Source organism: Nestor notabilis, unplaced genomic scaffold (assembly GCF_000696875.1).
Source record: "Nestor notabilis isolate BGI_N333 unplaced genomic scaffold, ASM69687v1 scaffold2922, whole genome shotgun sequence".
NCBI lineage: Eukaryota > Metazoa > Chordata > Aves > Psittaciformes > Psittacidae > Nestor > Nestor notabilis.
In genome coordinates this window covers 47,264-58,330 of record NW_009916804.1, presented here as the reverse complement: position 1 = coordinate 58,330, position 11,067 = coordinate 47,264, and the positions used below count along the sequence as shown (strand labels likewise).

The window sequence follows — 11,067 nt, the reverse complement described above, 5'->3', positions numbered from 1 at the left end:
CATTTATGTTAGGGTGTACTTCATAAATGGTGGCACTATGTAATGGGACTTATGAACCAGCATCAAATGACCACACATTAATCAACAGACAGTCCATTGAATAAATGAAGCAATCTTCATTATTAACAGGTGATAAGTTCTAGCAGTTGCTGTTTTATAGGTTGCAAAGGATAAAGACAGCATAACAAAAGTGTTCAAACAGCAGTTGTTATTTTATAAGAAAATACCATGGGTTGCAAATCTGCAAGAATCTTCTTTTAAAATCTCAATTTACATATAGTTTAGTCATCAAATTTAATCTTTTTCCCTTGGAATGCAGTAATTTGAGACATTTGTTCCCTGCGTCTCTTGCTTGCTTCCCACGATGGATGAAGAGGCTGCTCCAAAAACGCTTTCTTATTGTCACATTTAATACCTGCAGCTTTTGCAAATGGTTGCTTCTTGAGCTGTAGTTCCTTTTTATAAAGAGCTGTGCAAGAAGTACAAAATAAAACATTAACTACATAATGAACCTTCATAAAAATATGCTAAAACTACCTTGGAATTGCAGATATTTTCAACAATTTCTTAATGAGCCATGGGGAACACATTCATCTGAATGTTCACAGCAACATTTACTCACCTTGCAGCCCAGTAAATTGTCACTTGGTAGATTGCAGATAGTTAAGATTTATTATTACTGACTATGTGCAAAATTTGTGTAGACCAATATTCAGCAGTGTCTCAACTCTCTTCTTCACATAAACCAATGAGATATTACACAGTGTAACGCAGTATGACTGAAATGATACTCTTCATCCAATTAATTCCAAAATGGTACCATCTACTATAAATGGAATAAAATATTGATGGAACTACTGAAGGAATTACTCATGAGATAAACTACTTGTTAAATATAATAATCTGACACCTTTTCCTGTGCATGGGTAACACTAACTGCTCAACATGAAGTCAGACAGGAAAGGACTTTCCTGTGTAAACTCTAATTTAAGTGTATCTAATATTCAAAAACAGGTAAAGCAAACGATATCCACAGATTAAAATGAAAGCTCAAGAATTTGACTATTTAACAACAAATGTTAAAATATATGTGCCACAAAACTGAAATGAAACAAAAAACAACCTATCATGATTAGACTGCAGAGGCAACAAAATCTCGAGATGTTGGGTGGAGAAATGATTCAGAGCAGCCCTGTGGAGAAGGACTTGGGGTGTTGGTTGGTGAGAAACTCAACATGAGCAGGCTTCAGTGTGCACTTGCAGACCAGAAACCAACTATGTGCTGGGCTGCATCAAAAGCAGTGTGACCAGCAGGTCGAAGGAGGTGATCCTGCCCCTCTACTCTGCTCTCATGAGACCCCAATTGGAGTATTGTGTCCAGTTCTGGTGTCCTCAACATGAAAAGGACATGGAGCTGTTGGAGCAAGTCCAGAGGAGGCCACGAGAATGATAAGAGGGCTGGAGAACCTCCTGTATGAAGATAGGCTGAGGAAGTTGGGGCTGTTCAGCTTGGAGCCCTCATACCACCCTTCCAGTGTCTGAAGGGGGCCTATAAGGATGCTGGGGAGGAACTCTTCATTGGGGACTGTAGTGGTAGGACAAGGGGTAACAGGTTCACACTTAAACAGGGGAAGTTTAGGTTCGATATAAGGAAGAAGTTCTTCACAGTGAGGGTGGTGAGGCACTGGAATGGGCTGCCCAAGGAAGTTGTGAATGTTCCATCCCTGGCAGTGTTCAAGGCCATGTTGGACAGAGCCTTGGGCAACATGGTTTACTGCGAGGTGTCCCTGCTCACGGCATGGGGGGTTGAAACCAGATGATTTTAAGGTCCTTTCCAAACCAAACTATGCTATGATTCTATGTTAGCATTCTTACTTTACCAGGTTTACCAGGTAACCAACTTTAACAGGTTAAGTAACACATACCTGTTCTTCCATTTTTGTGAGGCTGGTCTTCTGTATTTCTAAAAATAAAAAGAGAATTTAGGATTTTTCAATAGACTTGTAAGATGACAAACACCTGTGACTAAAGAATTGAGATCACCAAAACACTCATGCAATGACTTTTCAAGCATGATGTGCAAAGCTTCTTATATATTGATTCCTCTTTGTTAATAAAGAGCAAAACTAGAAGCATTTACTGCAGGTCTCTTTAGGAATCCTATCTATATGTCAGTGCTAATGTGAATATGTAAAATACACGTCAAGAAAGCACAAGAAGACTGCAGAATAGTTTATACGAAAATGTTCTAAAATGTAACTGGCTAAAATCCTCCTTGTTTGGTAAGGGCTACTAAAAATCACAACAATCTGTATTACTGAGAAAGAGGGAGGGAATGGAGAACTTAACAATGGGAGAAGATTTACCTTCTCTTTTGAGATTTCTGATTGGAGGCAGACAAAGAACTGCAGAACACTGATTCTAGCTTGCATGCTTTTCCATGTGGCTTTCCTTCTTCCATGATCAAATCTTGCTCTGCCCTAGGTGCCGTGTACTTTTCTTTCTTCACCATGTTCTTCTGAAGTCTATCCTTTGCTTTTGCTGAGAAAAGATCAGTAACTGCTACTGTCTTTTTCTTTCTTTTGACTTTGCCAATGAAGAAATCGTCATCGCTGTCACTGTCAGAATCTGATGACTGGTTATAAAACCTCTCTTCAGTACTATCATCAAAGTACTCCTCTTCATTAGGATGTTCCTGGTCTCTATCATCATTAATTTTTATTGCATTTAATTTGTTCGAGCTTGTATTTTCTTTCCTTGTTTGATAGCCAGGTTTCCTTCCTGCTTTATTCTGGCCAACTGCTTGCATTTCTACTGCCTGAAATGAAGATTCTTCTGGAACATATGCTCTCTCCATTTTTACAGTTTTCTGCTCAGATTCATTCTCACAAGGTTCTTCAGACACCCCATCAGTTTCTATGTTCATACTATTTTTTGTTTTGTGTTCACATCCTAGCTGTTTTTGAGCTAGTTTAAAAGCCTGCTCATCCAAACTGCTATTGAAATGTTGTGTTGACTTAGGCTCTTCTTCTGACGTAGTCTTTTTCAAAGGAGTGGCTTTGTCTGGGTTCTTTCTTGCATCCTTAAAAGCTTTTACAGCAGCTATACAAGGGACGAAAGAAAAATCTTTTGTTGCAGCTACACGAGTTTATGTTATTTTAATATAATAAAATGCTTTTGCAAGTTAAATATGTTGTATTAGATAAGCAGATTTGGAATGACCTTATCAACCATTTACTGAACACATGGGACAAGAAAAACCTTAGAGTGAAGCTGTGCCAGGGGAGGTTTACAGTGGATAATAGGAACAATTTCTTCACCAGGAGTGTTATCAAGCATTGGAACAGGATGCTCAGGGCAGTGGTGGAATTACCACCCCTGGAAGTGTTCAAAAACTGTGTAGATGAGGCCCTCAATGACATGGTTTAGTGGTGGACTTGGCAGTGCTGGGGTAAAGATTGGACTTGATGGTCTTAAAGCTCTTTTCCAACTTAGCTGGTTCTATGATTCTAAAGGTTTTCCAGGAACAGGGTTGAAGAAAAGTCAGGAAGCAAACGTGAAATTATCTGCAACTGAATACACTGTTAACTTTGAACTCCTTCATCAGCAAATACTCTGCAGCTGATAATCATGTTTACTTAAGGTGCTTCTTTGCATGTAAAAACTGCAAGCAAATAGTAAATAAATTGCTCAGATGAAATGGGTATTTGACAAGCCGTGTTAACAAAGTAACTTTGTGACATTATTACTTGTACCTGACCCTTTTAAACATAGATTTTAGTTGGAAAAATTGAGTTTAAAGAGAACAGGAGATAACCTAAAGAACCAGAGAGATTCCCTAAGGATTCTGGGGACGGTTTCTAGGGAAGTTTAAGGGAGTCACTGCAAAACCTTTTAGCTGCTTTTGGGAGCTGAGCTGTTATGCTCCTTTTGCCTTTTTATATGCATGTTATTGTGCTCACTGCCAGTTCAGTCTTATTTAATTTAGAGATACTCCATTACATTAATTCAATTTTTAGAATGTTTTTAGTTCCCATTATAAGCCCTGTTTATAAGGTCCTACACCCTTAAATGTCATATAGCATACCGTCATGAATAAACCCATTTAAATCCATATAAATGACTACAAGCTTGTGACATTTGGTTCACCACAGCTAATTATGGTAATTACTGGAGAGGTTAGTTATTTACTTTTCTTTTTATGTGTCGGGAATATACAGGAACAAGGTAATGCACCAGTAAGCTACTGAAGTCATAAACAAGTAATATAGTATTTCGTACCTTTAAGTTCGACAAATCTGGGTTTCAAGGTGGGGTGTGTTGCAAGTCTTGCAATGGCTCGCTCTGTCGCAGTACAATTTGGCTTTATGAAATAAATTCAAGGGCACAAAGTCAATAGAATGGCGGGTACTTATACAGGTCTGTATCAGTTATGCTAGAACACATACTAATGTGATTCTGGACTATTAACTAAACAAGGCGAAAGGCTTATGACACTGTAATATTTGAATATTTCTTTTTTTCATTCTAAGTGAGGAAAATGTGACTGCCCATATATTGGCAGAAATGTAATACACGTGTAAACTTGTTATTTCTCAGGTACTGAATAGAAGTAACATGATTTTTATTTTAAAAGCATAACAGGCATCTTTCAGAGCTAACACACTGATTTTACATTCACTGTTTCTTACACATGCAAAGCAAATTCATGAACTCACTGAATAAAGAACATAAAGAAGACATTCTGCATGAAAGAATACAAGCAGCTTGCAGGAAGTGCACTATGAATGGCATGAAAGTAGACAAAATGACATAGCACGTATTGAAGAAATATACATTCAATGTGTTTTAGAGGCAATGTCTAACCTGATCTTTAAGACAAACAATCCTGAATTTGATGTGGTAGAATACCAAAACTTTTTAGACTTATTCAAAGAACAAATATGATCTTCATGCTTTAATCTGAAGAAAAAGGAGAAAAGCAGGGATTGCTTCCACATCTGACTTTTCCTTTTATATATTAGAAGTCATAGGTATGGCACATTATGAAAGCTATGTCCTTTTCAGGTTAGTGTCGTCACTGCTTAAAGAACAAAATGAGAGAGGTATTGAAGACTTTTCCAAAGACAGCTATGTTGTCTTTTTTTGAAGGGAGGGAAAGGAGGTGTAACAGGTTTGTAAAACACAAACTTAGCAGGAAGATTTCTTTAAGCCTCCAGTGGAATTCTCTGGGAGAGAGGAAGAAGATACACCTTCCTCTCTTCTTCCTACCGGTACCATAATGAATATATTTCTAAATTGTTGCTACTTGTGATTTGAGCTATACGCTACAGGAAGTACCACAGCAGAGGCCACATGAATCAACAGAGGATGAGTCTTGCAAAGAACTGGGTAAGCACCCCACAACCCAACCTGAGCCAATTCTGGTGCCCAACAACTCAACATTTCATGCTGCCACTCCTGCCCTCAGGGAACACTGCAACTGATGGAGCCCAAGTCACAGGTATGTAAATGGCAGGGAATAAAGGATGGAGACTGTGCAGGCTCTGCCAAAGGATGGAGATAATTTCTCCATAATGGCCAAGATGATGCTGTGCTTTGGATTTGTGACTAAAGCATTTTGGAGTTGATGATCATTTTAGAGTTCATGATGAAGGATATTGATCACTTAGCATGACTAACTTTGCGTTAAGTAGCTATATGTGCTCAAGCCTTAGGCTGCAGGCAGTAAGCTTTCACCTAGATATGTTGAACTTTAACCTAGTTAAGTAAAAGGAGGTCCCATAGCTGGTTCACGATGGAATACAAGGCAGTGAGGAAGGCCACTACGCAGAAGGTACAATCTTCAAGAGGAGACACATTGAGGAACAGGAAGACCCCAGACCTTAATGTTACCTCTGACTGGAACTGTCACAAGAGGGGTGGGTAATTTAGATTATAATTGTATAAAAAGTATAATTGCCCTTACATGGTTTTCTTTGTTTGGGGTGACTCTATGGAGACACTCAGCTTGAGCTGTTTCTTACCGCTGCAGCAAAAAACTGATTAATCAGAGGCTACTTGAGACTCTTCTCGGGGACTCCTACGGTTGAGTTGAAGAGGGAAAAATGTCTCCAGTGAGTGTGCATGTGTCTACAGAGTCAACATGGAGCACCCACTGGTTCACTGGAGCCACACACCGCGAAGGGACTACGAGTCCTAGTGGTTAAAGTCTCAGGTGGTATGAAAGTGACTCCTTGATAGAGTGTGTGACGAGACCTTTTTCCCTAACATGTAACATACCAATGTTTTAGTTACTGCTGAGTATTGCTTGCACAACACTGAGGCCTTCTTTGTTTCTCACTCTGCCTCCCAACATGCAGCCAGGGAGAAGGAAACACACCCGGGACAGCTGATCTGAACTGACCAAAAGGATATTCCACTCCCTATCAAGTCATGCTCAGCAATAAAAGTTCAAGGAAAGGAAAAGGAAATCGGGTATGTTTGTGGTTACGGCATTTGTCTTTCCAAGTAACCGTTATGTGAAATGAAGCCCTGCTTTCTGGGACATGGCTAAACATCTAGCCACTGATGGGATGTAGTGAATTAATTCCTTATTATCCTTTGCTTGCACATGCAGTTTTGCTTCACTTATTGAACTGTGTTAATCTCAAGCTACAAGATTTCTGACTTTTGCTCTTCTGATGCTATCCCCATCCTGCAGGGGTGGGGTGAGTGAGCAGCTGCTGCTGGGTGCTTAGTTGCTGGCCAGGGTCAAACCACGACAGAAACACTACCTAATACATCAGCAATGCATGTTTGAAGTATTTGATTTGCTTGATGTAGGCATACTCAGTGGGGAATCTTACTTGCCTACATACGCATTTTCTTCCAGCCGAATTACGCCATTTAGTATACACTTACGTATTCACTGCATAAAGATAGATGTACACTTTGTGCCAACTACTAGTACAGGACAGTCACTTTCAGTGCTTTGGTCTGAAGGAAATGGAGCAGAAGATTAAACTACAGCTACAGCAGAGCCAGTACTTCTAAAAGCAAAAACATTTAATTGGTTTGCAAAATGTAAATCTTGTTCCTCAACCAATGCAAAGCAAGTATTATTTTTATTTCTTCTGCTGTAGTTCTAGAGCCTACAAAATATACCCAGGGTGTGTCCAAGCATATTTCATATTCAAAGCGCAGAGCATCTGACAAATTTAGTTCCTTCCTTTCTCCTCAATTCTCTGCTATTCCAATGCTATTTCTTCAGGTCAAGAAAAACTGGAAAAATATTTTCAGTGTAGACTGTCTACAGAACTATGAACACTGGCCAGAGGGGATGGGTCAAAAGATGGGTTCATTTCCAAGGGCTACAGAGTGGCTTACTTTTGGGTTCATTTCCAAGGGCTACAGAGTGGCTTACTTTTGGGCTAGCCTAGCTCTGAGAACTTGAAATCTGAATTTTATCCCCATGTGACAGTGCTGCATGCTGCCACCAGATTCCTGGGACAGCAAGCTCACATTTCTAAGATTAAACGGTATTTTCTTTGGAGATTGTTCTGTAGCTGGAAAATCTATTTCTGAACTTAATTAATATACTTTTCCCCTCAGCTACTTCCTGTGGGTTTTGAAAGAATATACCATGAAGTTCAGAAAGCAGCAGCTTCTGTGCAACATCTGGTGTCCTTTAATGTGAATATTTATAGAAAGGGTTTAAGCATATACATGCCAATCCATATGGAGTAACCACATTTTTTCCCTATAGCAAAATACTTCACAAAAACTATTCACACTGATAGACAGTAGCCAACAAATATACAATATGACATTCACATTCTTTAAAATTTCCCATTTTTCTGCTTTTTGGCACATCCAATGCTCAATTTATTTTTCCTTAAGTATTTTCCAGTATATAAGAACCTTGGCAGAAAATAACACTTAAGAGAAAAATGTCAACTATAAGTACAGCAAGAACACCCTTTCTGCCTCCTCCTGGCCCCCGTTATGTTTAATTATGAAGACACTGGGATTATACGCATTTATTCTTACATGTTCCTGCTACTTCTTGTATTATTTTGCACTATTTTTTTTTTCCCCCACTCAGGCATGTCCTAGGTACTTTCCTTAGGAACTCACTCAGTGTGCAACTGACACACTGCGAAGTGAACAAAGCAACTGAGCAGTAGACTGTCAAACTTTTCAGTGAAAAGTTGCAGGTTACATACAGAAACACCAGAGAAGTCAGAGTCTTCTCAAGCTTTATCTTGGTAAGTGATGTATTACTTCTATATATTGCAGTAAAGATGTCTATCTATTATCGCTGATATGTTTCATTAAACTCCATGTGGACATTTAAGTGAACTAAATTCACTGTCCGCATTTTCAAATCTTTTACAATGAAAACGAACCAAAACTGCATAAACAGGCATTCTTCATCCTGAATAGCAGATGTGCTCAGAGAGGAACAAACCTCAAAACATAACTTGTCAGTCATAGCATAATAAAGAAGCAGTTGTATAACTTACTCATGTGCTAACACACATGATACGGAATGGCTCTGAGAGGTGGCAGCACTGGGTAACCGAAAAAAAAAAAAAAAAAAAAAAAGGCAGCGTGATGGAAACCTCAGGCAGAAGTTGTGTGGATAATATCTGTTTCACACAACCGCAGGTGATAAAAGTGAGAAAAAGAAACTCAGTGTCTCAGAGCCTTGGGGCAGGAGTTGAAAGGGATACCTTGTTAGCATGCTTGAGACAAGAGACCTTCAGGAAAAATTAAAGGTCAGAAACCTGGGATTAATTTAGTAACATGAAATGGAGACTTCAAATCATTGGTTCATTCAGATTACTCTTCATGTTCAAATCTACTTTTGTTCATATCTTCTCTTCTATAATTGTAATAAATAAAGGAAAAAAAAGCCAGGCTGGATGGGGCTTCGAGCAACCTAGTCTAGTGGAAGGTGTCCCTGCCCGTGGCAGCAGGGTTGGAACCGGATAATCCTTAAGATCTCTTCCAACACAAACCATTCTGTGATTCTATGATTCTAAAGAGCTCATACCTCTATTCTTCAACTGACTCTTGTATGAAAGGGTCTCGCCAGCAACAAGATTATGCCTAGAAAAATATACCACTACGAAGACTAATACTAGAATTTCAGCTAGGTGAAAGGTCAGTGCTACTTGTAATGCATGGTGGCCCTACATCTGTCACTTTAGACCATCGCTCAGTTATTTAAATTAATGACATGCAAATAGAGACATTCAGGAACCTCAGTAACAAGTACTCAATACATGGCAAAACCCATGACACAAAAAGTAAACTTGAAGCAAGCCATACTCAAGTTCCTATACTAACTGTAAGTGCAGTTCAACGCTGAGTGTAACAACAGCCTGATTTTTAAGCAAAAAAATATCAGTGATAATGCTAACCATGGTAAGCATAAAACCTCATAAAAATAATCCCTAGTTCTGGGCCAAAACAAGATGTCATCGCAATACCCTCTGTAGAAGCTTAGGAGAAGAGGTGTCTCTCTACTTAAAAAAAAAAAAAAAAAAAAAAAGGCAACAAAAAAAACCCCCAAGCAAGAAGTCCAACAGAAATCTTGTTAATCCACACATTCCTCCTAGAGCTCTAACTAGTTACAGCTGCCCTTCATAATAGCAGATGTGGTTAATGTGGAGTCACAGGGTGGCTGAAGGTGCCAAATCATGGCTGCCACCCAAGTCCATCCCATGACCTCATACTGCTTTGGAATACAACCCTGGAGAACAGTTACTTTCTGACTGAAATGCTGCTAGCTCTCCCCCTTCCTTTATGTACGTGAGACATACAGCATATGATTTGTCGCTATCAGACATGATGAAGATTTTGTTATGAGAGGCAACTGGTTAATGCTATCAATCGTGGCAGATCTGTTGTCTCTGCGCTCAACAGCAAGAGATTGTTTGCTGACTGTGTCTTGCTTTGACAATAGAAGGATGGATTAACTAGGGGATGCAGTAAACTGATCTCTGTTAGATATATCAAAAGTTTTGATCTCTGTTAGATATATCAAAAGTTTAAGTGTGTGTGGTTCTCCCAAATACAGAAACAACAGAGAACAATCCCATAGTACACAAAGGAGAGAAACATCAGCACTAAATGCTTCAGACTCTGCAATGGAAATGGACAGCCCAAACCTGCCAGATTTATAATCAACTTTTACTCAGTTTTTACTCAACTTTCCCAATTTTCCACATAACATCAAAATGATGGTACAGGTGTTATGAAGCAGTAGCTATACATGCCTAATTAGCAAGAAAGGTGAGAAGTTCTTACAGCAATTAATTCTCTATGGATTTTGGGAAGTATGCAAGTTTCGACACTTTTTTATTGGACTATATACAGCTTTTAAAATAGACTGATGAAAATTTTCCAATTGAAGCTAAAATGTATGTCGTAACAGATCCAAAGCCTTTGGAAAAAACCTCAGCAGGATAATGTCTCGTAAGAGAACAAGAACCGAAAAACTGGAAAATTTCTTACAAACATCAAGATACATTAGTAAACCTGAAGTCCCCCTTGGCTTCTTGTTTATTATTTTTTTCAACCTTTGCCACAGCTTATACTAATTTATGCAGTTTCCTGTTATGGTGGTAATTCAACCATGAAAATATTTTGATATTTACTTTTTTTATCTTGCAAGCTTTGGTGGGTTGACCCTGGCTTGAGGACAAGTGCCTGCCAAGCTGCTCTATCATTCCCCTCCTCAGCTGTGCAGAGGAGAGAAAATGTAACAAAAGGTTTGTGGGATGAGATAAGGACAGGGAGAGATCATTCACTAATTTCCATCACAGGAAAAACACACTCGACTTGGGGAAAACTTAATTTAATTTATTGCCAATCAAATCAGAAGCAGGTAGAGAAATAAAATCTAAATATTAAAATACCTTGGCTCCACCTCTCCCTTCATTCCTGGCTCAACTTCATTCCTAAATTTTCTACCTCCACCCTGCCAGTAACACATGGGAAAGGGGAATGGGGGTCGTGGTCAGTTCATCACATTATGTGCCAGTCCTTCCTCCACAGGGGAGGACTCCTCACACT

At 39.1% G+C, this 11,067-nt stretch overlaps 1 protein-coding gene across 1 annotated transcript in view; it reads right to left on the bottom strand.

Moving 5' to 3' along the window:
• Window positions 1-281: 281 nt before the first annotated feature.
• Window positions 282-11,067, bottom strand: part of SRFBP1 (serum response factor binding protein 1) — a 50,602-nt gene continuing 39,816 nt past the window's right edge. The window contains exons 6-9 of the mRNA XM_010024752.1: window positions 4,282-4,363; window positions 2,367-3,102; window positions 1,926-1,963; window positions 282-469 (exon numbers count right to left, since the gene is read on the bottom strand). Of these exons, the coding sequence (XP_010023054.1) occupies window positions 282-469; window positions 1,926-1,963; window positions 2,367-3,102; window positions 4,282-4,363 (1,044 nt within the window). The remainder of the gene's footprint in view (window positions 470-1,925; window positions 1,964-2,366; window positions 3,103-4,281; window positions 4,364-11,067) is intronic.